Source organism: Canis lupus, chromosome 25 (assembly GCF_003254725.2).
Source record: "Canis lupus dingo isolate Sandy chromosome 25, ASM325472v2, whole genome shotgun sequence".
Lineage (NCBI taxonomy): Eukaryota > Metazoa > Chordata > Mammalia > Carnivora > Canidae > Canis > Canis lupus.
Genome location: NC_064267.1, coordinates 50,675,457 through 50,703,016, shown reverse-complemented (window position 1 = coordinate 50,703,016; position 27,560 = coordinate 50,675,457). Strand labels below are relative to the sequence as shown.

Genomic DNA, 27,560 nt, shown 5'->3' with positions numbered 1-27,560 from the left:
CCAGGAGGGAAGTGGAGACGCCGACCACAGGTCCCCACCCACCTCCCCGCGAGCCGAGTCGCGTCCTCTGCGCACAGCCCACCGGCACGTGCTCACCCGAGCTGGGCAGGATGGGTCACGGCGGCCACACAAGCTCTCCAACCTTTTATTCGTACAAGGACTCAAGAGCAAATGACGCCAGTCGACACCGTGCAGCAGGACACAGCAGGCCTGGCTACCGCCCGGCCGGCGACTGTGCCGGGGCCGCCCCCTCAGGCAGGTACAGCGCGGGCCCCCGGGGGGAGGTCCACGTGCGGCCAAATGCTGGCGTCCGGGTGCACGGGCGGCCGCCCCCGAGCCCCTGAGAGTCCAGCGGGCCGTCACCTACGGGGAAGGAGGCCCCAGGCCCGGGCCCTGGTCTGGCACGAGCAGGGTTATGACGGGGTGGGGGTGCCCGTGGGGCTGCGCGGCCTGGTGGGGCACAGCGGGGGGCCCTGAGCAGCGTGAGAGGCAAGGCAAAGCAGTGCTAAGTGGCCTCGTCGGGCCCGGGTGCTGGTTAGGACTGCGTCTCTGGCCACGGGGGCTCAGCACCCCCCGGCCCTCGAGGGTCCCCTTGCCCGAGCCCCTCTCTGGCCGGGTCCAGCAGCAAGGGCCTGGGAGGGAGGGAGCTCCGGGGCCGGGGGGCTCGACAGCCTGAGTGAGCAGGGGCGCCCCAGGTGTGGGGAGCCCCAGCCTTCCCCAGCTCCGGGTGAACAAGTAGAACACGGGTGTGAACGTATGTACGTTTGGAAAAGCCCTTAACTGTCAAAGCGCCGCCCCCCCCCCCCCCCCCCCCCGCCCCACTGCAGCCGCCGGCCAGGAGGGACCCAGGCGGGCCTCTGGTCGGCAGGGCCAGGTGTCCCCTCCAGCCCCGCCCGCGTCAGCCCGGGCTGTGGGGACGAGAGGCAGCGGCGTGGGCGGGCGGCACCTGCGCACAGCGGCCGTCACCTAGGGTGCAGGCGTGGGGCCCGCGTTTGAAGGGGGTGCCCACAGCCACACGGGGCCGGCCTGCTCTCCTGGGACGGCCAGGGTGGGCACCCCCATCCTCACACGAAGGTCCGCCAAGTGCCCTGATGCGCCAGGGCGTGACCACCGCGGCCACCTGCGCGCCCCGGGGCCCTGGCGGCTGGTCCTGGGGAGGAACGAGGTCCACCCGCGCTGGTGGGCGAGGCTGCCTTCCTGTTGGCACTCGCCCAGCGCGGAGGCCTCTGGGGCGCGGCGTCGCGGGGCCCTGGTGAGTCTGGAGGCGTCATGCATAATCTCAAGGGCCCTGCTGCACCCCGGAGGCCAGAACCCCGAGGCCCCCCCGGGATGCCGAGGCGCCGAGGGGTGGGCCTCGGTTCCCGACCGTGGAGCCTGGCAGTTCCCGCGGGAGGAGGCAGGAGAGGAAGGCACAGGCTCGCGCTCTCCAGCGGGAGCTGGGGCAGGCGCAGGCGCAGGCGGGCAGGCGGGACGTGGCCCCCGGCAGCCCCCGGGTCCCTGAAATACATGGCTTTTGGGGACATTGTTCCTGGCTGACCTGAGGGCCTCATACAAAATTAAAAGCCAGGGTGGCGGGCGGAGCCAGGCCGGGGCGGGGGTGGGGGGAGCGGCACCCCCGCCCCACCCCCGCGCAGTCACGGGGCTGGGGGGCCCCCGCCCCGCCCCGTCCTGCCCCGGGGCCTCTAGGCCGAGGAGAATTAAATATCATCTGTTCTGCGTTTTGGCAAAGTCAGTTCTTGGCCTCGGTCCCTGGGGCCTGGGGCAGTTACCGCCACGTGGGCCTGGCGGCCGAGAGGACCAGGGACAGGAGCAGCAGCGGCAGGGACGCGCAGGGCTGGGGGCAGCTGGCGGCCGACGTCTTCTGGCCCTCCCGCTCCGACAGGCCGGGGAGGGCGTGCGTCAGGGTCGTCCGCGAGCTGGAGCTCTTCTTGCTGACCCTCCGGTCACAGAGGTCGTCCGGGCAGCTGTCCCCGCTGCCCGAGCCGCTGCTGTCGTCGCCTGGGGAGGAGAGGAGGCTCCAGCAGGCTGGCCCCGCTGTGGACCCCGCGCCCCGCCCCCCGCCCCGGGGGCCTCCCGTGCCAGGCGATGCCGGCCCCACCCCGAGCACAGCTGCCCGACCCGCCCGGGGCCTGCCAGGGCCGGATGCACACCCTGGGGACTGGGGTGCGTGTGGAGCGGGGTGCTCGGCGTCCACGCCTGGGCAGCGGCAGCAGCCCAGGACCGGGGAGGGTCCCTCCTCTGTGCCCGAGCCCGCCCGCCCCCACCTCCCGGTCCCGGGGGCCCTGCCCGCACTGGCGTCCTGGAAGTCCACGTCATTGCCGCTGTAGGCGCCGCGAAGCCGGTTGGTCATGACCTTCAGCTGCATGATCTGCTGGCGGACGGTCATGTCGGGCTTGGTGATGTCCACCTCCACCTCGGGGTTGTTGATCTGATTGGCCAGGCCGTCGCCCATCACCTCTGGGAGGTACCTGGGGGCCGAGGACAGGCCCTGGGTCACCGCCCGCTCCCTGCAGAGGGGCACTTCCCCGGCATGCCTGAGACCCCCGTGGCCTTTGGGGGCCTGCCAGGAGCCCAGAGTGGGGAGCGGATGCACTGAGCGTGGTGCTTGCTGCAGGGAGCTGGGTCCTGCTGCGTGTCCGGGGTCGGGCATGGCCCTGTGCATGCAGCACCTGGTGCCACGGGCCAGGCTGGGGACCCGGGTGAGGCCACAGGGCCGGCCAGCCTGCGGTCAGCCAGGCGGCACCCACCTGCCTTTGGCCATGCCGTTCCAGCAGCGGTCATCGCTGGCGCTGCTCATGGCCATCTTCTCGCTACACAGCATGCCGGGGAGGCTGATCCAGAAGTCCTGGGCGTCGCGGAGCTGCGTCTTGGCCTCCGAGACCTGCAGGGCAGCGGTCAGGCCATGGGGCGCCCCGCTCGGCCCGCCCGCCCCGTCCACCCAGGGCCCGGTGGCTGAGGGCCGCTCACCAGCTTCTCCAGCGTGCCCGTGGGAGGCTTCTCTTGTAGCACCAGCTTGCCCTGGCGCCGCTTCTCCTCGGGTCCGGAGCCCTGAGGGTTCACCTTGGGGTTCCCACAGCCCTGGATGACCTGGGGGCAGAGCACAGGGGTCCTGGAGCGGCACGAGGCCACACGTGGATGCCCCTCCACGCCCACGGTCCCCGCCTGCCCGCACCTTGGCGGTGAGGATGTCCCTGTTGTCCTGGAGGGCGTTGATGGCTTCGGCCAGCCACAAATGCACGCCGCCGATGACGCTCTCTGCTCCGGAAGGGCCCCAGAACTTGTCGGTGATGAGCACCATGGAGTCTGGCACAAATACGAACACGCGCACGCACATTTTGTGAACACACACATTAGCCACCCGCTGTCGACACGTGGGCTCAGGCGGGGGTTGACGTGCACACTCGCGGCCCGCCAGGGGTCCGGGCATGACGTGTCAGCTCCTACGTGCGTTGGCGTGTATCTATGTTGAACGCACGTGTACGGAAGCTTAGGCGCGTGCTGGCACGTACAGAGTTGGCCCACCGTGGGCGTGTGCGAGCTCACACGTGCTGGCTCGACTCCCATCGTGACGTGTCCACGTTACACGTATATTGATGTGGTCAGGGGCGGCCCACTACGTGCCAGCAGGCGTCCACGCCGGCGGCCCGCACAGGTGCTGCGTGTCCGCGCAGTGGGGCGCCTGCCCCGGGGGGGGGCCAGGAGCCACGACCCCACGGGGCTGCATACCAGGCTCTGCTCGCCGCAGCCTCCCCATCCCTCGACCCCGGGCCCACTCCCCTCCCGCGGTCCGGCCTGGCTCTGTCCCCTCCACCCCCCCGTGGGCCCCGGGCCGCTCAGGCGCAGCTCAGTGACGGCTCACCCAGAAGATTCCTCCACTCGGCGTCGAGGTCGGCCTGGTTGGCCAAGCAACCCTTGAGCACGTTGCGGCAGTAGTCGGGGCAGGGCCGGGCGCCGGGGACCCCCAGGCAGTGGGCGCAGTAGGCCAGCTTCATGACGGCCCTGGAGCACTCAGGGCCCAGGGGCACCTGGGGAGGGAGGCAGCCTGAGCCCCGCCTTGCGGGTGTGCGCGCCCCCCACGGAGCCCCGGGGTGGGAGGGGGCAGGGGCTCTGGGCAGAGGTCAGGAGGCCGCAGCTCCGCCCCAAGCACCGTGCGCCCTCCGCCGGGCCCCAGCCCTCCTCAGGGACCCTGTCTGTCCTCAGATGGTCACGCAGGCCTCCCAGTTGTGGGGTCACTCGTCCTCATCACTGCTGCCATCGCGGCACGTGATTCCCCAGGATACGGCTGTGACCGAGCCTCCGGGGTAACGGGAGTACCCCCCTGCCACGCAGATGGGGGGACTGTGGCGGCAGCCGGAGGGAGAGGTGGCTCCCGTGGGCCCCGGCGGGGAGGTCGCCTGCTGGTCCTCAAAGACGCGGGCCCCACCCAGCCTGCTCTGGCCTCTGAGCATGTCACCCTCGGCTCCAGTCCCCCCGCCCCTGCAGTCCTCTGGGCATCTCGCCCCCCGCCCGTCTCCCTCCCCGTCCTGCGTGGGCCCTGCCCGCCGAAGATGGGACGGACGGCTGCCCCCATCAGAGCTCAGCCCTGCGGCGTGCTGTCTGCACCCCGGGGCCGCGGCAGGTTGACGGCCAGAAGGCCCCAGGGCCCAGGGGGCGGCGGGGGCGGGGGCAAGGTCGCGGGGGCATCCCGGGAGCCCGGGCCGCTGCGCGCACCTGGGCCACCTTGCGGACCACGTCGCCGGCCACGCCCAGGCCCTGCACGAAGGCTCGCGCCGCCACGAAGGCGCGGGTGGCCCGCAGGCGCAGCTCCCGCGGAGCCTCCCCGAAGGGCCGCAGCGCGTCGGCCTGCTTGCCCAGGCAGTCCAGGTAGTCGTCGGGGAGCAGCAGCTGCGGGTGCAGCTGCCTGAAGAGGCGCTCCAGCAGGCGGGCCCAGAACTCGGCCAGCGTGTCCTCCAGGTGCAGGTTGGCGCCGCGGTAGTAGAGGCGCAGCTCGGCGTACAGGTCCCGGAAGGCCTTGGCGCCCTGCGTGTACAGCTCCCCGAAGGCGCCGGGGAAGGCGTCCTGCAGCGCCCGCTCCGACTCGTTCAGCAGCTGCTGGAAGTGATCTGGGGCCCGGGGAGGTGGGCGTGAGGCCTCGGGGCCTCCTGCCCCCCCGTGAGGCCACGAGGGGGACTCGGGGCTCTTCCTGGGACCCCTGCTGCTCCGGGAGATTCAGAGCCCAGGCTGCAGAGGCTGCGAGGGCCCCAGGCGCCCCCAGGGCGCTCGAGACCTCCCCCGCCCCCGAGGCCTAAGGTGCAAAAGCCCTCCTGGGTCTCAGGGCCTCCCGCTGACATTTCTGAGCTGGGGACGGACACAGGGCGTCAGTGACCTACTGGGATCACCTGGAAGGGGGCCAGGAGGATCCTCGGAGCCGGGGGGCAGGTGCGGAACCCACCGCCTTCCTGCTCTCTCCTCCTACCCCCGAGTGTCTGGCCCCGTCTGGCCCCCTCTCTCCGTCTTTCTCTTAGATGCTCTCCCTCTGGTTCCGGAAGCCTCAGCTCTCATTGTGTCCCCCAGAAGCTGGGCTGCCTGAGGGCCTGGGGAGGATCCCCTGAGTCTTTGGGATGTGCACAGGGACCACCGGGGCGTGAAGCCTTCCAGCAGGGCAGGAACAGGTGCAGCAGACCTCTGGGGCTTTGGGGACATGCCCCTGTACCCTCTGTGCCCAGCACGGGGCCCCCGAACAGTGCCCACCCCCTCTGGCAGCGAGACTGCAGTCTGTGGCCACACAGGCCCTCCACTCAGACCCGTCCCCAAGAGCTACGGCCACCCTCCCTGCGTAGGCCGCAGGACCCCGGTGGCCAGGGGGTGGGGGCTCCCCTCCATCTACCCCAGCCAAGGCCTGAGGCTGTCGCACTGGCTGGGAGCCCGGTCGTGCAACGGTGAGCCCGAGTCGGGGGCTGAGGTCACGGGCCTGTCGGCTGCAGACGCACCCTCTCCCTCCGGTTAGACTTCCGGCTCCGATCTCAGCTCAGAGGTCACTTCCCGGGGGCCCCACCCCAGCGCCCCCGCCATTCCCTGGACGTGACCGCGGTGGACGTGACTACGCCAACCCACTCTGTGCTGTCCAGGGCACTGGCTGTCTGCCTGGACCTGGTGCGAGACCGGGTGAGAGTCAGGCACTGAGGGGCGCCCCCGGCAGCTGCCCTGGAGACAGGACGGCCGCCCCCGGGGCCCCAGACTCCTGCTCCCACAGCCGGGCGGGCCCATCCTCAGGCCGCTGCCCCCATGGTGGCCAGGGCAGGGCCCGTCCCTGTCTGCCACTGACAAGGAGGCACCTCTAGAGCAAGAGGGTCCCCTCCGAGGGGCCGATGGAGGGATGGTCCTGATCTCCGCCTACGGGCCCAGCACGGGGGGACGAGGGTGCCCGCAGTCGGCTCCTGGCCCCGTGGGTCCCTACGTGGGCCTCGCCGCGGGCAGCCTCCTGCTCCTGCCTGGCCAGGGGAGGTGTCCCTGCCTGTGGTCCCCAAGCCCGGTGCCTGCTCACCATCGAAGCTCTGCAGCTGGGTGGCGAGGGTGGCCTGCAGGGCGTGGGCGCTGTCCAGGAGGGCCGTCTCCAGCTCGGCCCGGCTGCGGTTGGCCAGGTTCTCCTCCATCTCACTGGTACAGCAGGTATAGCCCTGGGGGCAGATCCGCAGGTGCTCTCCTGTGGGGAGGGGCTGTTGTGAGGAACGGGGGCGCCCCGGAGGCTGGTGGGGCCTGGGCAGGGTGGGGATGGACGGCGACGCTGGGAGGGGGCACGGCTCCGGCAGGGGGCGGGCCTGGGCAGGACACGGGGGTGGGCATAAGGCAGGGGTGTGGAGGGCTGAGCCCCAGCGCAGGGATGTTCCAGGTCAGCCCCCCTTGGCTCCTCCCAGCCCCCCCCCCCACCAGGCAGTGAGGAGGGCCATCGGGGGGCCCTGCCCAGCAGAACTGCCCCAGGGCCCCGGGTGTGCGCAGAGGGCGGCGCTGCCAGACTCTGGGCCCCTGGGGTAAGCTCCCCGGCCTGCAGGGCGCCCCTTGCCGGGGCCCAGGCTGAGAATGGGGAGGGAGGAAGGGCCCCCCGAGGGGCATGCCAGGACACCCAGAGCCTCCTTCCCTCCATGCCAGGCCAGAGCCGCAGCTCCCAGGGAGAACGGCTGGCCCGGGTGGGGCTACCGACGAGGTGCGCCCTGCATGTGGGGGGGCAGCCTAACCCGGTCAGGACGGGGCCTGGACGCACCTCCGCGCCCTAAAGCCCTCCCCAGCCCTCCTGCTGCAGCCCCGGGCACTGGCTCCCGGGCAGCACCGCTCACAGCACCGCACCACCCACGTTTCCACCCGGGGCTGCAGACAGGTGCTGAGGCCACACAGCCCAGCGGACTCGGGGCTGCCCGCGCAGGGGGGCGGGTGCGGGACGGGAGGGAGCTCCTCCAGGAACGCACAGGTGCTGCTTTCACAACTGCGGTTCTGAGGAGGATGCTGGGATCCATTCTACAGACCGGGAAACTGAGGCCCGCAGAGACTGGGTTCCCTGTCCGGCGCACAGGACGCAGGGAGGAGCCGAGCTGCTCCCTCAGGTCCCACACCCAAGGCGCCACCTGCACGGGGGGTGCTCCTCCCCCCTTCCCTGCCCCCGGGCCCCACCCCCGGCGACCCCAGTGGGAGTGGAGGCGGGTCTGCTGCGCACAGGGGCGGGTGGAGGGCTCACAGGGCCCAGCGGCCTGGGCGGAGCCCTGAGGCAGGGGAGGGTCAGAGCCTGGAGGGCACGGGCTGCCCGGGTAGACGCTGGGTGGGGGGCACGACAAAGGCCTAATTATCCTGAGGCTGAACTGGCCCAAAGGGCCCGTGGGAACCGGGGGTCAGACGGGGTGGGGTGTCTCTCCGGCCCCCGCAGGTGAGAGAGCGGAAGCCATGTGTGGGCTCCGTGCCCACCAGTGACCGGGAGGCGCGGGGCGGCCCGCAGGCCACTGCACCGGGTGGCATGTGGCGGGTGAGGGGAGGTGTGGGGGGCACGGGAGGGGGCAGAGGCAAGAAGACCAGCCTCTTCTTCCCCTTCCCAGATGTGCCTGAGGCTCCCCCAGGGCCCCAGGTGCCCGGGGCTCGGACACCTGCGCCCTGCACCTGGCCCGGGCACCACCACCGCTTCTCCCGGCGCCTGGAAGTGATGCTGGCGGGGCCGCCTGAGGGACGCTCTGATCCCCCCACTGTGGGACACGCCCGACCTCGGGGTAGACAGGCCACCGTGCCCATCTCCGGGAGGGCCTGAGGTCCGTGCGGGTGTGACAGCGGGGCTCTGAGACCTGCCCCCTGCGTGAATCGGGACTCCCAGGGCCTGCGGGGGTCGGCTGGGGTCAAGGGTCAGGGCCTGGCTCCCGGGGGCCTCATGCAGAGGAGGCACCTGCCAACATCGCTGTGCCCTTTCTCTTGGGTGGGGGCAGGTGCTTCCAGGCAGGAAGGGCTGGGCCTGAGGACACCTGCCATCCTTCTCTGCCAGGGGCCTCTGCCGACTGACGTGTGGCCCTGAACCAGCAGGAGGCAGGACACCCGCAGGATGAGGGTCCCCTCCACGGGGTCCCTGTGCACCCAACCAGGAGGAACCTGAGCTCCCTCCCCCAACACGGGCCGGGAGGGGAGAGCATCCTCTGCCTGCCGGGCTCCCAGGGGTGCTGGGGGGTGGGGTGGGAGGTGAACCGGGGGGTGTGGCCTGGGGCAGGGGGCAGGTGCCTGCCTGGAGCTTCTGCGGGGCACCCGGGGCTCTGCCGTGATGGGCACCGGGGCCAGGCTGGCCGGGCGGGCATGGGCTGCCAAAGCGTAGGTACTCGGAGGCCACGGGGGACAGCATCTGTGACCTGCTGCCCCCGAACCCTCGGGCCCGGGAGGGGAACACACCCCCGCCCCGAACCTGCCGCTCACGCAGACAGCAGACGGCCGAGCCGCGGAGGTGAGGACGAAACCCGGGGGGACACGGGGGCTCCCTGGCGCTGGCAGCAGGCCGCCACCCCCCAGCGGCCGCCCCGGGGCCCCCCGCCCCGCCCGGCCCCCTCGTCCAGCCGCCCGGAGGCCTGCGCTGTTCCGGCTGCCCCAGCACAGCCCCCGTCCCTCCCTCCCTCCTCGGACACACGGGAGTGAAGACACGGAGCCAGAGCCCGGGCGCCGGCCTGAGGCCCCGGGCGGGCTGGGCCGAGCGGCCCCCAAGGCGGCTGCGGGCAGACGCGGCGCCTCGTGCTCCCTTCCTGCCCGCCCCGGCCCGCTCGGCCTGGGTCCGCACGCCATCCGATGGCCGGGGGCGGGGGGCTGCGCGGGGCACCCCCTGCGCCCCCTGGCCGGAGCCAGCTGGGGTGGGGGCCGCCGGGCGCGACAGCGAGCTCCCAGCCCCCGGCAGCGTGGGATCCACCCCGACGGATCCCGGTACTGGCATCCCAGACCCCCCGGCCCCCAAACGCCCACCTCTCCCCTCTGCTCGGTGTCTGCAGGGGAGCGACGCCTTGCCAGGAGGGGGAATGCTCCCCCGGAACCCCGAGGCCTCCGCGGGTCCCCTCTTCCCACTGAGCCCCCCCCCCCCCCAAGCTGGCCAGCGACCACCCCTTCTTTCTCCCTGGTTTTGCCACAGCTGGCCACATCCACATCCTTCCAGAACTCTCCCTTCCTTAGCCGGTGGGACACTTCCTCCCACCGGCGATCCAGGTGTTTTGGGGGGGAAAAGGGAGGACGGCTCACTCCCACCCCAGTCCCTGCAACACCTCTCCCCCAGGCCCTGCGCCCAGAGTCCCAGATGCCCTCTGCCCCTGCTCCTCAGGTTAAATTCCCTGCCCCCACGTCCTAACCCCAGCAGCAGCTGCCTCTCCTCCTGGGCGGCAGACCACATGTCTGTCCTCTCCCCTGGGGTCACCTCAGATCCCCGACTTCTCTTCACCAGCCCCAACGGTCCGGGGCTTAACATCTTTGAGGTTCCCGCCCTCCTGACACCTGCTGAGCCTCTGCCCCCAGCTGTCCGGTCTTAGCAGCCTCCCGACAGCGTCCCCACCCAGCAGCCACCATCACCAGCACTGTCACCCCCGTGCTTTAGCCCAAGACCCCCGCCCCGGCAGTGGTCGCACCTCCAACGCTGGACACAGACCTCAAGTGTCCAGGCCCAGCCTGGCAGCCACCTGTGACTGGTGGCGCTGGAGCCCTCCCAAGGAGACTGCAGAGGGAAGATGGCGCCACGCCAAGCCCATCTCTCCAGAAGCTTCCAGGCTCACACCAGAGGATGCAGACCGTCGGCTCAACCCGTCTCCACAGCCACATCCCCGATGCTCTGCACCGACCGACCCAGCCACCCCCGAGCGCTAACTCGCTGTAGACAATCAGCCCGCGCTGGGCTGCGTGTACAGCTCCAGGCGCCAACGCCACCAGGTGAGAGGCCCAGGTCTGGAAGAGCAGGGGGGGCCGCTTGCCCACCTCCCCTGCCCTCGGTCCTGGACCTTCCGGGTCTTGCTGGTGGACTGGGGGTGGGCAGGCGCGGATGGCTGTCCCCAAGCAATCCTCTTCTCTGGACAACTGCCTCCTCCTGCCCCCGGATCCCGTGCAGCTGCAGTGGCCACAGGATCCCCCTGGCACGTCCAGCAGCTGCCCAGGGTGGGAGGCACGGAGCACAGGAAGGTCCTGGGGTGCTGTCCACACCCGCGCTCCACACCCTCCTGTCACCTCTCCCCACGGAGGCGTCTGCCCCCGACCGGCCCCGTCAGAGGATGGCCCAGGCTCCTTGCAGAGGGCTGGCCGCAGACCCACCTTGCAGAGGACGTTCCAGCCACCATCTCCTACCCGCTCCCTGCGGGCACGTCACCAGCACCCAAACCCCTCCTGCCTCCCACCCAGCCGGCCTCCCTGCCCGGGACCCGCCACCCAGAGCCCCCACCACCACTGCAGGCGAATGACGGTGTCACCAAGGAGCCCCCGCGCGCGCTGGGACCCAAAGCCGAGGGGCACCGCCGGGCGCCTCCTCCGCGGGTGGGTGCACGGGTGGGCCCGGGCCGCGAGGGGCTGCTGGCGGGCGGGGAACAAAGGCCGGGCGGGAGCGGAGCCGGAGCGGAGCCGGGGCCGGAGCTCGGTCGGTGCTGCAGGCGCGCGGGCCGGCGCTGGTGCAGTGGGCGCGGCGGGCGCCGGGGCGCGGGGGCGCGGGGGCGCGGGGGGGCGCGCGGGCGGGGCGCAGGGGAGGCGGGCGGCGATTGGCGGGGAAGGGGCTGCCGCAGTGGGCGCGGCAGCGCGGGGAGGGGAGGCGGCGGCGGGATCGCGGGGGCTGCGGCAGCCCGAGGGGAGGGGAGGGGAGGGGAGGGGAGGGGGGCTGCGGCGGGGCGGGGAGCGGCGGGCGGCCGCGGGGATGCGGGGATGCGGGGATGCGGGCGGCGCGCGGGGAAGGGCGCGGGCGTGGGCGGTGCGGGGCGCGCGGCGGGGATGGGGAGCGCACGGGCCTGGCGAGGGCGCAGCGGCCGGCGGGGGCTGGGGGCGCCCGGGGCGCGGAGGGCAGGGCCCGGGGGTGGGAGGGCTCGAGCGGAAGCCTGGCGGGAGCCGGGGCTGCGGAGGCGGAGGCGAGGCGGAGGCGGGGCGGAGGCGGGGGCGCTCCGGGCGGCGCGCACTCGGGCCGGGCGCTGCGGGGCGGGAGCCGGGGAGGAGCTGCGCTGGCGCGCACGGCGAGGGCGCGGCTCCCGGCGCCCGGCTCCGGCTCGCGGCTCTGCTCCTGCGCGCGGACGCGCCTCCCCGGCCCGGGAACCGCGCCCCCAGCCCGGCCCCTCCCGGAGCGGCTCCCCATCTGCGCCCGGGCCCTCCCAGGATGTTGACGGGGTCGGGGTGCGCAGGCCCAGGTTCCCCCCGGGGACCCCTGGACGCAGAGCCACCACCAGGGAGCCCACAGGCCCAAGCCCAGCCTCTGACCTCCGCGACCTGGGCCTCCCCCTGGGGCACAGCGAGCGACCTGACCCCTCAGGCCCTGCGCCCAGCCCGTTCCCCCCCCCCCACCGTCCCACACTGTGCCTCACCCTTCCCTCCCACGGCACCAATAGCCCCTACTCCCTGGAGCCCTGGGCCTGGCCTCGCCTCCAGCTGGCCGCCACCCCACGGGACACCACCACCCTCACCGCTCGGGCCACCCGCCCTCAGCCAGCCTGCACACGGAGAGCCTGGCCCGGCGGGCCGCTGTCCACCCAGACCCCAGAAGTGGCGGCTTCACAGCTAAGCCCTGGTTCCCGCTCGGAACCTCCCAGTGGGCGCCAGGCTTGGGGAGGGTTGGTGAGGCAGTGGGGCCCTCGCCCCGGCCTCCCCAGGGCTGCTTCAAGGTTCACAGCTCCTGCCATGGCCTCAGAATGAATCGGGACGAAGGGGTTTGTGCCACCTGTGACCTCAGGTCTTGGCTCTCCTGGGGCCCAGGGCCGAGTGCCCCCTGGAGCCTCACCCCTCCGGCCAAGGCTGGGCCTGAAACGCTGCCATGGGCACGTGCACACGCCAGTCCCCGCTGGGAGCTGGGCGGCGGTGGCTCCGCACAGCCCTGCTATCCCGCCGGAGTGCCCGCCCTCCCCTGGGGCCCGGGGCAGCCGGGGGCGCCCTGTGACAAGTCCGCAGGGAACGACACGGAACAGCAGAGGGGCGGCTGCAGCGCCGAGAGCCTCTCGGATGTGTCCCCCGTGGATACCCTGCAGACGCCTTGAATGCCCCACAGGCGGAGGTGGCACAGACTCCTCTGGGCGGGGACACCGAGCAGACCCTCCAGCGGACGGCCTGTGGGCACACGGCGACCTGGGCCTGCTCTCAGCTCAGGCCCCATAAATACGGGGGCTGCCAAGACGGCCGGGGAGGGGCAGGGGGCTTGGCCGATCCCCTCGGACCCAGCCACTGCCCACGAAGCCTGGTAGCCACGTCCACAGGCACGGCCAGCCTCGGCCTGGCATCCCAGCCCGTCGCTCCCGGGCACCTTGTGACCTGCCATTGCCCTAACTCTGGATGTCGGCTCCTCCCCCTGCCCGGCCCTCTCAATGCCCCCCTCAGCCTTCCCTCCAGGAAGCCTCCCCAGGTCCCTCGGGGCCACAGCACCTGCTCAGTACCGGGACCCCCCCCCCCTCCGCCGCCAGGGCCTTCCCCAAGTCCCAACTGGCCACCCTCCCTGGCAGCAGGAGGGCCACTCCACGTGCTGCTGGGAGCCCCCACCTCCCTTCTCTTGCCCCCCTGCCCAGCACCCAGGCCAGACCTGGGTCAATAAACAAATGCGTACGAAGAAACTGCACAGAGACTCTTTGTCCGTGGTGGCATCCAAGGCTGACCACGGCGGCCCCAGCGTGGCAGCTCCAGACCTCCGTGACCTGACCCCTCCCCAGAGGCAGCAGGAGGGCCAGTGGCACGCGGGTGCCACGGGGGGCGGTTCTCGGGGTGCGTTTGCTCCCCACAAGGGCTCCCTTGTTCGTCCGGAGAGCCCGGCACCTCGCAGGAGATGGAGGAGCCGCTGCGTGCTGTGCAGGGTGTCAGGATCAGCCCCCTCTTTCCCACCTGGGGCGATGCCCGGCCCTCGGGGGGGGGGGCCCCCCACCGTGCCGCTGAGCACTGTTGGCCTCCCCCAGCTCTCCAGCCGCAAGACCTCCCCTGATCCCAGGCCCAGGGGACTCCTCCCAGGCGGGCGGAGCTGAGGCAGGAGCGGGCTCGCTCTGCAGAACGGCCTGTGCCTGGGGGGTCCTGGGGGGTCCGGTCTCCTCCCTGTGACTGGGAGGCTGCCAGCACCTCCGCCCGCCCCTGCCCTCTCGCCACCCCAGCGAGGGGCTGCACGTACAGACACAGGTACATTTAGAATTTTAGATAAACTGCCTAATTTTTAAGTGTATAAGGATCTGGCCCCAAAGACCTGAACGCAGGGACTCGAACAGACCCTGCACAGTCCCGTTGAGAGCTGCGTCCCCACGACGGCCAAAGGGTAGAAAAACCCGAGTGTGCGTGTGTGGGGGGCCGGGTGGCGCTCACGACGTGGCGCGTCCATGAGACGGGACCCGGCGTGGCCCTCACGGCGCACACGAACCCCGACCTTGGAAGGTTACGCCGGTGACGGTGGCCGGACCCGGCACAGCAAACCCCGCTCGCCTCTGCTTATGTGGGGTCCCCACAGCGGGCAGGGACGGCAGCGGGGCAGGCGCAGGGGCGGGGGCACGGTTTCAGTTGGGGGACGTGGGACGGCTCCGCTCTGACGGCGCTGGTGGCCGTGGGGTGCACTGACGGCCCTCGGCCCGGAAGGAAGTGGCTAAGGTGAGGACTCTTCACGCATATTTTAGCACCAAAAAAGCAAGCACTCCGCCCCCCCCAAACCTGCAACACCCTCACACTCAATCCGGGGGACACACCTTCCCCAAGATTTATCATTTGCTTCAAATCATTCGGGACAGAACCGCACGGTAAGATCGTAAGTGACCCGGACGCCAGTGTAACCGGAGAACCCACAGTTCCACCTGCGGACCCCGGCAGGCCTTACACGGGGTGGGGCCTCCCTGCACGTCCCCCGCGGGGGTCCTCAGACCCACAACCCCAATGTCCTCAGAGAAGGCAGGACCTAGTATCTCCACCAACAAGAAGGAACGCTGGTCCCCATCTGCCGATGGGGAAACTGAGGCCGGGAGACGTTACGTGACATGCTCGACGTCTCGGACCTGCTGCCGGATGCCGCGGGCCCATGTGCCCCTTGCCCTCACGGAGGTGGAGGAAACGGCAGCTTGGGAGTCCCAGGTAGGTCAGGGGGCCTCTCCCGGGGCACTTGCCAGAGCCAGGCCGGGCCAGCGCTGCTGGGGGGGGGGGACGCCTGCGAGGACGCTCCTGCCAGGAGCACGAACCCACCACCGGAGACGCCCCATCAGCCCTGCTGAGCACACATGGGGCTCCCGGACCTGGGCCAGGCGGCCTCAGCGTTTGCCCGCCGGCTCGGCTCCCCAGAGGTGCAACCTCGACCTCGTGCGGGTCCTGGGAGCAGGGGGATGTTGGGGGGCGTCCTATGCCCCGGCTCCTCCAGCTCAGTTTCTCAGGGACGCTCCAGCTGCAGGCATCAGCGAAGGGCCAGGCCCCTCTAGACACGGGGACACCTGCTCCCCAGGTGCCCAGTGCCCCGGCCCCTGCCCCTGCCCCAGCCAGTGGGCGGATGGCACTGACCACAGCTCTGCACACGGGCGGGATGGCCCTGCCCAGGGAGTCCCGGAGCGGACGGCCGAGGGGACGGGCCAGCTCCACCTCAGAGGGGGGCCGCAGGGATGCTGGTAAGGGCCCCGCGCCCCCCGTGAGGAGAGGCCCCCCAGTGCAGGCCGCCAGACTGCAGGTGGACGGTGTGCGGGGTCCTGCCCCCACCATCTCCTACCCCCTGCAACCTCTACACGGGGTCCGTGCTGCCCTCTGCAGCCTCCCCACCCATGGGTCTCTGCACAAAACCAGCTGCCCCCTGCCGAGCCCCCCCAGTCACGGGCTGTCCTCCGGGATGACCCCTCACCGGCTCTCCCCGCAGGGCTCATTACCCACGAGCAGGGCAGGCCAGGCAGGGAGCTGAGCCCCCCTCCCCCCAGGGTGTGAAGGAAGCGGCAGTGGGTCCTGACCAAGGCCAGCGTCCTCCTCTCCGTCCCGGGTCCTCACTCCCCGCCGGGCCTCCTCCCCCATGGCCCCCTCCGGAAGCCTGGACTTGGCGACAGAAGGCCTGTCCCCGTGGTGGGCGCCCGCAGCACGGCCCGGGTGGGCACACGGGTGCACTGACCCCACCAGGCCCCTCGCAGCGGGCCCTGCCTCCAGCCCGTTACAGACAGCGCCCCACGGCGCAGAGGGTGACTCACCGGCTCGGGGTCCCCCCGTAAGTGACTGCGGAGCCGGCCCTCGATCCCCAGCGGGCCGGGTGTTGGGCTTTCCTAACGTGATGGCCACCGAGGATGGGCACTGGGTTCAAGGGACAGCGGCCCTGGGCCGGGGGAGGGGCCTTGCCTGTCAGGCCAGCAGGCCGCCCCTGCAGGGCCCGGGTCCCTGCGCCCCCCTCCTTCCGGCAGCCCCTCCCCTCGTGGCCTTCCTGCCGTCCTCCCCCCACCCCCCCAGGCCGCCAGCACCGAGTGTCCGGGACCTCTGCCGTCAAGTCTCAGTCCCAGAGAAAGTGGGGCCGGGGCACAGCCCGGGGCAGGGGTCCCGGGTACCCCACGCGGGGAGGGGTCTCGGCTCTGCAGCCCGGGCTCAGGGCCGCGACTGTGAACCTCATGCAGTGTCTGAACTCACACGCCGCCTGACTCCCGACTCACGAAACACCACGCGTGGGTGCGGCCCGCAAAGCCACAGCTCGCACGAGGCTGGGACCCTCGGCCCGCGCCAGCCGTCTCCCTGCAGGGACCCGGACCCTGGCGAGCAGCAGGGGCTCAGCTCCCCGGGCCGCGTGGACGGACCCAGGTCTGGGCATCCCCGTCGCCCGCAGCTGCCTGCCCCCCCGCACCTAGCCCCTGCAGGCCCTCCTGGGGCACACGCTGCCCATCCTCCTCCCGGCGCCCCGTGCCCGGGCACTGAGCCTGCCGGCCCCTCCTCGGGGTGTCTAGGGAGTCGAGGGTCACACAGAGGACCACGAAGGACGCCAGGTGAAGCGTGACGGTTCGCAGACAAGGAGAGAAATCTGCGGCGTGGGGACGTCCACCACCCCATTATCTCCAGGTTGCGATGCGCCCCACAGGTATTCGGAGCCGCACCTGCCGCAGGTAACGCGTCCCGGGCGCAGCAGCAGCTCCCACGGGCGCCCGCGTGCCGGACACTGGGAACCCATCGTGGCCGCGTTCGCAGCCCCAGAACATGCCACACGTTGGCAGGAGGTGGGCACGACCACAGGTGTCCTCTCCTCCTCGGCCGCGGTCGCCTTTCCCTGGGCCTCCCCGCACCCGTGGCCAACGCCAGCCGTGGGCGACCTGCCCTCCCGCCGGGGTCCGTGCACCACTAGGCGCTCCTTCCAGAGCCGCCCCCCGCCCCCCACAAGGCTGCGGGGCCGCAGAGCCGACGGTGCGCCCTCCCCTGTGCCCCGCAAGCCCCCCCTGCCTCGCCCAGAGCCCGGCATCAAGCGCTTCCCGAGAGGAGCTCCTGGCGTTCCCGGAAGCCGCCTCCTAGCTGCCCAGGGCGTCCCGCTCCTCACAGGGTCCCTGGCCACCCCAGCACGCCCCAGGGTAACTGCTCCTGGTTGGAACAGCCCCGATCTAGGCCCGCGGCTCTAGCTGCGCATGTCTGAGCTGCGGCGGCCCCCCCGGCCCCCCGGATGCACCGTGACAGCGAGGTGCCCGTCCCCGGGTCCCTCGTCTGCAGTGTCGGGAGTGTCGAGGCCCCACGTGGCCCCGCCTGGCGCCGGGCACTGAGGACACGCGCGGACGGCCACACGCAGGCTCAGGAGGCGGGTGCCCAGCACTGGGGACGTTGCCTACAGGTCGATGCTCAGGCCTCCGACCTGCGCCGATTCGGGTGCTGACGGGGAGGGAGCCCGGGGGGGCGCCCCGCGCAGGGCCCGGCTGCCCACAGGGAGGGAGTCACGCTGGCCCGTCCCCCCGGCGTTGGCAGCACCGCCGCCGTCCCAGGAGGAGCAGCCGGGGTGCAGACGAGGCTCAGTCTCGGCCAGTGGCCTGCCGGGTGTGGGACGGTCTGGAGGCCCCGAGCTTCTCACCAACCCCTGACCCTCTGGGAGGCTGAGCCCACGGCTCCTCCCCTCCGTGTTCCAGGGAGTGGGAGAGATGAGCACATGGTGGGGACGGATGGAAGGGGGAGGGCCTCGCCCCCCGGGACAGCCTTCTGCATCCCTCACAGGCTCGGCACCACCAGCGCTGACCTCGGGAGGCCCTGCTGCCGTCCGCGCTCACGAGGGCCGTCACGGGGCCTCACGTGGCCTGCGGGCTCCCCGGCCCCTGCCAGCTGGAACCCCTCAGCCTTGGGGCCTCGGCCCCCGGCTCTGTCCTCGGCTGAGCAGAGCCTTGCACCGCGTCCTACGGGACAGCGCCCGTGCCCCCCATCGAGGCAGGTGCGCATGGCCTGCCCCATCCCCGCTCCGCCCAGGGCACCCCTCTCAGGTACCCAGCACCCACGGCGGACAGCACTTGGGGGACAGGACTCGGGGACCCCTTTCTGGGGTGCAGTTTTCTCACCCACACACGAAGCCCTCCGGCCGCCCTGCAGACACCCCTGGAAGGACGGTGCGTCAGCAGGTGGGAAGGACGGCCCAGCAGGTGGGAAGGACGGCCCAGCCGGGCTCCAGCTCCAGCCCGCTTCCTCCGGCCTGGTCCTCAGGTCCACTGCGGGTGCCCGGGCGCACTCACAGCACCCCCAGGCCCCCCGGCCCTCGCCCTGCACCACTCCACGGTGCGAGTCTGGTTTGTCCTCCCACCCTCAGCCCCCACCCGGGGGTCCGCAACACCCTGGTGCCTCCTGCGAGATGCAGCGGGGAGGCGGGGTCTGGCAGGCTCTGGGCCCCTGGGGGCGCCGAGGTCGGGGCAGATGGCAAGGGAGCAGCATTGACGGAGCCCCACGGGGCCGCCCTGTCACCCGGCCAAGCCTCCGGAACCCAGGGAGCACCTCGCACAAATGAGCAGCGCCTCCTCAGTGGGGCCTCCGTGCCAGGAGCCAGCTGTGCGTCCTGGGCCTCCTCTCCAAGCCCAGTGCCGCTTCCGGGCTCCCCGACCCCTCCCTCCCCCCGAAATTCCACCCGGGGGCTCGGCGCCTGCCAGGGTGGGGCTTCCGCTTGCAGGGAACCCTGAGCCCGTCCACGGAACAGCGGCGTCGCTGAGTCACGACCACATCAGCCAGGCCCCCTGACCCCACGGGCCCTTCAGGCTGGCCCCCTCAGTGCCCACCGGGCCCCAGGTGCTGGCAGGTCAGCAGCGAGCAGGCGCTGGGCGCTGCAGCCCTGGCCTCCCACCCTGACCAGGAAAAGTCGAGGCTCATGGGGTCCGGAGACGAGAAAGACCCAGCGGCAGCCGGGCCCGGGCCTGCGGTCCCTAAGCCCACCCACACCAGGGATGAGCCCCGAGAAGCCTGCGGGGGGCGGGGCGAGGAGCGGGCCAGGCTGCGGGGCTGTCGTGGGCCGGCTCCCGCTCCTCCCTGCTGGGCCCCTGAGCCTGCGCCAGACGTCGGGGGGCGCCACGGTCACGGAACAGCCAGCGCCCAGGTCGCCGTCGCCAGACGGAGAGCGCCCAAGAGCCCGGAGCAGACGGGCCGGGCCACCTGCTGCCACGGGCCAGACGGCGGCCCTGACCCACGAGCCGCAGGCCTAACCCCCAGGGGACTCTGCGGACGGCACTGGGGAAGGCCGGGTCCCACGGAACTGGGTGGGCCCCTGACGAGGAGGAGAACCCACGCGAAGACGCAGAGACAGAGGACGCCCGGGGCGGGCAGCAGCCGGAGGCGTGGGGAGGCCCGGGGCACACTCTGCTCGGCCCACACCGGAACCCCGAGCTTCCAGACGAGAACCTTCTGGTGTATGCGCGGCCCGGGCCTGCCGTGGGGACCCTGGTGCCCTCCCGACCCCTGGCACCCGGCCAGGCCTGGCCTGCGGGAGGCGCCTGGAGTCACGTACCGCTGAGGCCTGCCCAGGCTTGGGGGGAGCCCCGGAGCGTGGGTGGCTGGGGGATGCCCGGGGACGCGGGGCGGCACGGCCACGGCCCCAGGGAGGCGGGTGACCCACCCCCATGCTGTGGGTGGGCATAGGGAGACCTACTTGGTGGGAGGGGGTGTGTGTGCCAGGAAGGCGAGCCAGCCAGGAGCTAGGGGGTGACCCCGAGGCCAGGGGCAGAGGAGGGGATGGGGCTGAGCTGGCCCCGCAGGGCTCCTAGACCCCCCCACGGGATTCCTGCGGGGAGAGCCCGCGTGCGCCCCACCGCAGCCTCCCCAGCACCACAGCCCAGGCCCTGCGCCCCCTTGCAGAGGACACAGGGGAGGCCGTGCCCGCCCTGGCTCACACCTGCCTGCCGCGGCTTCCCACCTGGGAAGGTGGTGGGGTACGGCCTGGGGTGGGAGGAAGCACCCCCCGCCCCCGCCCCCCGGAGACTTCCGGCAGCTCGGGGCCCCTGCCCAGGCCTGTTCACAAACTCGGCAGGAAAGGCCGCCAGCCGCCGCGGCAGCCAGGAGCGGCTTCTAGGGTGGGTGGCCTCGGGCTGCAGCCCTCCCGCCCTCAGCCTGGCTCTTCTCCCAAACGTGGGCACGGCCTGACCCCCCGGCTGTGCCGACGGCTGGGCGTGAGCCGGGGGGCGCCCGGCGAGGGGGGCTGGACGGGGCCGCGGGGTCCGGTGAAATCACGCAGCGCCGAGCCGGGCCCGGGAGAGGAGCCCGTCCTCCTGATGCCTGGGCATGTCCAGGCCCGGGGAAGGCGGAGGCTCGCCCCACGGCCCTCCCGGCTCGCGGCGGCCTGGGGGAGCCCCTCTCCTGGCCGCAGCCAGGCTCACACCCGTGCCTGTGGGCGTGGATGTCCTTGCACGAGCGTGGGCACCCACACCGCAACCGTGCTCTGCTGCTGGCTCTGAAGCCCAGCCCGCTGCCCGGCCCGTGTGTCCCAGGCCCCTCCCCGGAGGCCCGTGTGACCCCGAAGGCCTGTCAACCTCCGGCGTCCGCGGTTCCTTAACTGGCGCCAGCCCGGAGCCCGATGGACGTCCCCCGCCGCCCAGGCTCACTCGCCCCTGATTTGTCCGTGGGTCCCGGGGGACGGGGCCGGGGTGGCGCTGCCGCGGACCTGCTGGCCAGCGACGCACAGCCGGGCCGTCCCCGTACGCCCGGGGCCACCTGACCCAGGCCCCGAGGCCCGAGGAGCTGGCCTCCACCGACGGGAATCGGGACGAGGCGGAGGACGAGGCCCAGCTACCGGAGGGCTGATTCACCCAGAGCGCAGCCCCGATGGAGGCCGGGAGGCCGGATCAGAGGCCGCGGGGGGTGCCCGTCAGCACGTGTTCCGAGCGGGGCGCAGAGACGGAGCCGGGCCCCGAGAGGCAGCAGGAGGAGGCAGCGGGGGTCTCCCAGGGCCTGGGCCTCCAGGACACTCAAAGCCCAGGACTGGGCGGCGGCGAACGGCACAGGCTTTGGGGTCAACAGGGGGCTACGTGGCGTCCCGGGGCATCCTCCTCGTCAGTCAGGTCCACGAAGACCTTCTCTCGTCTGACCCCACAGGCAGATGTGCGGTGAGTGTGGGTCAGAACGAGGCCTGTCAAGAGCCGGACGCCACTGACCGACGGGTCTGCACGGCCTGCAAAGACCTCAGGGCAGGGCCAAGGGGGGTTACCCGTGGGGCCAGCCGCACAGTGCGTGGGGCCAGCGCCCCTCCTGGGGACCTTCGGGGGCTTGTGACTAGTCCCCTTGGGGCGTGCGAGGAAGCAGAGGCACAGAGAGGCCAAGTGCGGCGGGCGGCTTGCACAGCAGGACTGTCACGTGAACCAAGGCCCAGGGAGGAGGCCCCTCATCTCGCAGGAGCGTGGCAACGTGTCCAGCAAGGTGCTCAGACCGTTGCATCATGCAGGTGGCCCCGTCAAATCCTGGCTCCCCTGGGCTTCCCCCCGCCTCAAAGCCGGGGATGATGAAACCACAGGTCCTCGAGCGGCGGGGGGACAGAGCAGCGGTGCGGTTGGGGGCCGAGGACCGCCTGGGGACCCGAGCCGGGCACACGGGGTGCTTCCTGCTTCTGAACAGGACGGGGTACACAGAACTTCGTGGTCTGGGACCAGGCCACGTGCCCGGTGGCTTGTGAGAGCCCCGCAGACCACAGCCCCAGACAGAGTCCAGGTGGGTTCCTTTGGGTGAAGCCAGGATGGCCCTTTCTGGGACCCTCCCCCAGACCCCACCCCACCTGAGGTCAGAGCCAACGCACCCAGAGGTGGTCCTGCTGTGGGGTCCACGGGACCCTGGGACCCACTCTTGCTGGCAGGTAGGCCTCAGCCCCAGGGCAGAAGGGCAGCCAAGCGGTTCTCACGGCACCAAGCCCCGGGGCTGGACCTCTAGACCCCTCCTCTGTCCAGGCCTTCCTCCTCCCCCCATGCTGACCCTGCGTGGCCCGGCAGAGCGTGGTACCTGCGTGGGTCCCCAGCTGCTCACTGAGACCCTCCCTGGCGCCGGGCACTGCACCAGCCCCCGTGGCTACAGCAGAGAAGCCTGCGGCCAGGGGTGGTCCCCGTCCCCAGCGCCCCCGCGGAGGGTCAGAGCCGTATGAGGCCGGTCACTGAGTGTCGGGAGGCCGGGCTGGGGCTGAGGAGGCGTCTGGAAACCAGGAGCAAGCTGGCGGGCGGGGTGCCAGTGGGCGTGTGATTCAGCAGGGGCCCTGCGCTTGCCCGGCGCCCGGCAGAGGGACCCCGGCGACCCTCACTTTCTCTGAAGCACGGGCGCCCGAGGGAGGGAGCCCCCCGGCCTTTGGCTGCTGCCCCCCAGGCCTGCTTGCTGCTCCCTCACCTGTACAACGACAGCTGTCAGCACCAAGTGCCAGGCACGGCCGTCCAAGGAAACCACACGGGCTCTCGGACGGGAGCCCCAGGCACCCTGACGCCCCACTCACACGCCCACCGTCGCTTCTGGTCCCCGGACGGACACAGGCTGTAAGCACCGCCCGCAGAGCCAACGCCACCTCCTCGCCTCCCGGCGGCTCCTCGGGGCCTGGGCCAGCTGAGTCAGCGGGGGTTGGCACCAGGGGGGTGACCCCAGGCCCCGCGCGGGAGGAGTTGGGGGGGCAGGCCCCTGGGAGAGGAGACCCAGGCGGGGCTCCCCGGAGGCGCGTGCCGCACGGGGCCAGCAGAGGGCGCCTGGCCCACGGACGCGGGGCCCAGTTGCAACAGGAGGGGACTCGGGCTTGCTGCTGCCCCGCGAGGTCACCCTGTATCCTCTGCTCCACGTGGCGCTGGCACTCATCTCGGCGCCTGGGCCCCGGGGGGGCTCTGGAGCTCCAGGCCCACGGGGGCTCTGGCCACAGGAGTCGGGGAGAGTAGCTCCTGGGATGGAGGAGCCCTGGGGCTCGGGGAGAGGGGGCACAGGCAGGGAGGGCGGTAGCCCTGCGGGGGGCACAGTCCCTGGCCTTCCAGGCCCCGAGGAGGGCGGCAGCCGAGGCCCCGGCCAGTACGATGCTGGGACAGCTGCTGGGTGACCTACTCCCCCAGCTGCACACGCAGCACCCCATCTCTACCCGTCACACTCAGACCACCATGCACTCTGACGGGGCCCCTAATCCACTGCACCCCACCCCAGTGTGGACGAGACCCAGCTCCCAGCTCAGCCTCCCCCCGCGCCCTGTTTGCCCCACTCTCTCCCAGCCCTTGGCAGCTGCCCAGACGCTGCCACCCTGCTGCCACCCTGCTCTCGGCCTAGCCAGGACAGAGGCCTGTGGACTCGAGTAAGTTCAGGATGGTCGGTAAAGACCCAGCGGCCAAGTGGGAGTGGATACAAGAAGGAGACGCACGGGGGAAGGCTTCCACCCGAGATCCGGGGCTGGGCGGGGGGCAGCTGGGGCAGGGCCCAGCGAGAAGGCCAGGGACACCCAGGAGAAAGTTCCTGTGCCCGTGTGGGAGCGGAGCACACACCAAGCTGTGCACAAGGCCCCGTGCTGGCCCCGGCGCCCAGCATGCCCACCAGGCTGTCCCGGCAGAGAGGCGGTCCTACACAGGAACTCTCAGCGGAGCCAGACACAGAAGGACTGCTTGGGGTCCTCCGGAGGGGGCCTCTCCTGAACCCTGGGGGGGGCGGGTAGTTCAAAGATCTCTCAAGGCAGCCCTCAGGGTGCCCCACCTTCCGGAGCCTGGGCCAGGACCAGGCTGGCTTCCTCCCCCTCCCCAGCAAGGCGTGGTCAGCGACCCCACAGGGTCTGTAGCGGGGTCACCCCCGGCCCCCCTGCACCCCCTGCCCCCGGCCGCGCGGGTCTCCATCCCAGCAGAGCAGAGCAGAGCCCTTCCCTGCAGCTTCCCCCTACTTGGGGAGCCACCTCTCCCTGGAGGAATCTGGCTCTGCTCTTGTCCACCGCGCCCGGGCACCCGCGCCTTCCCACTGCGAGGAGCCCGGGGGTCTGGGTGGTCCCTGGGACGCTGCATCCACCCCCCACCCGCACACCCGCACACAGGCTGGCGGCAAAGCTCCTCGGAGGCCTGCAGGGAGGGGGCGGGCGGGCCCGCGGGCAGCTGCAGGGCTGAGGATGCCTGGGAGGGTCGACGCTCGTACAAAGAAAAGACGCGGCCCCTGGGCGGGATCCAAGGCGCGACCACCTGCAGCTCGACTCCCCGCCGGAGGCAGCGCGAGGGCCAGGCCGGCGGCGCGCACAAGTTCCGCGGGCAGGAGCGCGGGGCCGAGGTCGCGGCGCCCCCGCCCCCGCGCGCAGCTCGCGCCGCACCCCGCGGGGGCCCCGCGCCGCCCAGGACCCGGGGCGGGGGGGGGGCCCGGCTGCGCGCACGCGGGCTGCCGTCGCCGGGGCCCCGCGGGAAGCCTCGGGCCGGGCCGGGGCGGCTCCCCGAGAGGCCCGAGGGCCGCCTGGGGGGGTCGGGGGCGCCGCCTCCCTCCGGGTCCCCGCGGGGGCAGGGGCGGGGGGGCGCGGGGCGCGGGGGCGCGGGGTGCAGGGCGCGGGGCGCGGGTCCAGGGCGCAGGGGGCGCCGCGCCCTCACTCACCCGAGATCTCCGCCTGGGGCACGTCGCTCAGGCTGAAGCCCTTGGCGCCGTAGACCTGGCGGACTTCGCTGCAGCTGCGGCCCTTGCTGGCGGGGTCCCCGCGGGCGCAGGCGGCCAGCGCGGCGGCCGCGCACAGCAGCCACCAGCCTCGGGCCCGCGGCTCCATGGCGGGGCCGCCCGCCCGCCCGCCCGCCCGCGCGCCGCCCTCGGATCCCGCCCGGGGCCGCGCAGCCCCCGCCCGCGAAGGGCAGAGCCAAGGTCCCGGCGCGGCCCGCGGCCCAGGAGCCGCCACAACAAAAGCCGGCGGCGGCGCGGGGCGCGGGGCGCGGGGCGCGGGGCGCGGGGCGCGAGGTCCGGCCGCTCGGTCGGCGGCACACGGCGCGGCGGGGCGAGCGCGCAGTCCCGGCTCGGCGCCTCCCCTGCCGGGGCCCGGCCCCTCGCGGCCGGAGGGGGCGGGGCGGGGCGCGCAGGGGCGGGGCGGGGCGGGGCGGGGCGGGGCGCGCAGGGGCGGGGCGCGGCGGGCGAGCTGCAGCCGGGCCGGGCCGCCCGGGGAGGGGGGGGCGGGGCTGCGCGGAGGGGGCGGCGCGGGCCGGGCCGGGGTCCCCGGGGACGCGCCCCCCACGCCCGGGGCCCGGGGCGGCGGCTGCACCTGAGGGGGCGGGGCGGGGGCGGGGAGCCGAGGCAGGGCTTCCCCCGCCGGACGTGACGTCACGCGCGCCGCGCGCCTATCAGGGGCTCCCCCGGCCCGGCCCCGCCCCCGGCCCCGCCCCGGCCCCGCCCCGGCCCCGCCCCCGGCCTCCCCGCACCCTGGCAGCGCGCCCCGCCCGCCGCTCCCGCAGCGCCGCCTCCCCCGCGCCCCCTCCCCGCGCCCTGGGTGCGCCCCGGGCGCCCCTCCCGCGGCTCCGGCTCGCACCTGACACTCGCAGGCTCACTCTGACGCCGCAGCCGAGCGGGGACCCCGGGCCCCACCTTTCCCGCCCGGGACGAGGCCCCGACCACTTGGTGGTTGCCGCCGGCCAGCGGGCCCGGGTCCCCTCCGCGGGGAGACACAAGTGCGACCGACGTGGGCCGTGTCTGCCCGCTCGGGTCGCGGGGCGGGGCGGGCCGCCCTGGGAGGGGATGAGGCCGGGGCCAGCGACAGGTCAGGGAGCGGGGGAGGCCGGGTGCAGGCCCGAGGGCCGGGGGCCCCCGCGGAGGCAGGGGGCAGTGGGGACGCGGTCGGGGCGGGGGTGAGGAGCTGAGGCCGCGTCTTCTCTGCTCCTCTCCTCCCCAGCCTTCCCCAGCCGTGCACCCCCGCCCTGGCCTCCTGCCGCCCCCCCTGCCATGTGGGCTAAGGCCGCAGAGACCGCCAGGCCGCCAGGCCAGATGCCTCGCTGGCACAAATGGAGCAACGCAATAAGTGGGCACCCCCGGTGGAGGACCCAGAGATGCCCGCTGCGTGGCACGGGGCACCCGGCCTCACCTCCTGCCAGGAGCAGCCCCCCACCCCGGTGCTCCCCACACACATCAGCGGTGTGGGCCGCGTGCAGGGAGGGGGCTCCGGCCCTCCGCAGCCCCAGGAGGGGCCTGGGGTCTCCTGCCTGCCTCCCGCGCAGGCTGCTCCCTTCACCCAGAGACACTGAGTCATTGTATGGAGGCTGTGGGGACCCAACCCAGGGTACAGACCTCCTGCCCTCCCCACGCACCTGCTGCCTCATCGTGTCAGTGACTCACAGACCCCTGTAGAGCGCGTGCGTGTGCGAGCTTACACACACACACACACACACACACACACACACACGCGCACACGGGCCTGCTCCTTCTTGCCTAGGCCTGGCTCAGCCACCTGGACACCTCCCCCCTCCACACCACGTGCCTGCCTGGCTCGGGCCACCCGGGGAAGGGTAGGAACACTGGTCCAGGCCCTGTCCAGGGGCTCACCCCCCGCCACGTGCCTCCGGGTCCCGCGGGGGCCTGGACTGGGGCTTAACCCGCCGGAGGCGCTCTCTGTCCTGTTGTTATGGTGATCGCTGTTGCCACCGCTTAATCCAGCGAGCCTGGGAAATTCCTCAGGGCGGGGTCGGTGTCCAGCGCATTTCCGGGTCTTCAGACAGCAGCGTGGCCAGAGTGTCCACGGCCACGCTTACATGGCAGGTTGCCAGGACGGCCCCGCCAGGGCACCTCCTCGGTGTAGCGGGGCTCCATCCCCCGGAGAGATCCTCTCACTACCTGCAAGGTCTCCTCCGAGTCACTTCAGTGTGAGTCGGGGGCAAGGAGAGGAGCTGTGACCAGAGCCTCTCCGCGGGGCTGGTACATGGCCAGGGAGCGGGGGGCAGCCAGTGGGGGGATCCCCCAGCTCTGATGGGGCTGCACCTGGCAAAGAGCCTTGTTGACAAGCAGCAAGGAGGCCAAGTGCAGGGGGCAGCTGGCGAGACAGTGGCAGACTCGTGGCCGCTAGGCGGTCACTGCTGCAGGTGGCTCTGCTGAAGGCGGCCAGGTGTGGGGACCCCGCCGCGGGCACACGGGGAGGAAGTGTTGGGTGCAATGCAGAATCCGTGTCCATCCTTTTTGTCCGGTTGCCTGGCCCACAGAGCCTTCCTTGCTCCCCCACCCGAGGGGCGTTCTGCTTTACAGACATGAGCGGTGGTCCCCGAGCAGCTGCCCCAGGTGCCGCAGAGCCCTCCTGCTCCTGGCACCCCGACTCTGTCGGCGCCCTGCCTGCCCCCGCGGGCCTGGACGTTCAGGTTTCGTGCCCGTCTAGGATGGCCCTGGATGAGGGGTGCCTGGTGGCCAGGCCTGGACACAGTGTGGCCCAAGCGGCTGGGGCATCGGGAGCCGGGCTGGGTCACACTGGGGAGGTTAGTTCCCCAACCCCCCATGCTGTCACCCACGACCTCCATCAGCTGCGCAGGAGCAGCTGTGGGAGTGGGGTGGGTTCACCGTGGGGAGCCCTGGGGTGGGATGGGACCACCCCTGCCTGCTTTGGGGTGCCG

At 72.5% G+C, this 27,560-nt stretch overlaps 1 protein-coding gene across 2 annotated transcripts; it reads right to left on the bottom strand.

Annotated features, from left to right (window-relative positions):
* Positions 1-129: 129 nt before the first annotated feature.
* On the bottom strand, positions 130-26,401 carry GPC1 (glypican 1). 2 transcript variants are annotated; one of them, XM_025463687.3, is made up of 9 exons: positions 26,274-26,401; positions 6,524-6,682; positions 4,711-5,102; positions 3,860-4,025; positions 3,173-3,303; positions 2,968-3,087; positions 2,748-2,881; positions 2,293-2,468; positions 130-1,998 (listed from the first exon to the last, which is right to left on the bottom strand). In XM_025463687.3, the coding sequence occupies exons 2-9, from the start codon at positions 6,630-6,632 to the stop codon at positions 1,766-1,768; spliced, it is 1,461 nt and encodes a 486-aa protein (XP_025319472.1). In that variant the 5' UTR covers positions 6,633-6,682; positions 26,274-26,401; the 3' UTR covers positions 130-1,765. The 2 variants fall into 2 exon arrangements, with proteins under 2 accessions (XP_025319472.1, XP_025319471.1); XM_025463686.3 differs by lacking the exon at positions 26,274-26,401 and adding an exon at positions 24,589-24,792.
* Between the last annotated feature and the right edge of the window lie 1,159 nt (positions 26,402-27,560).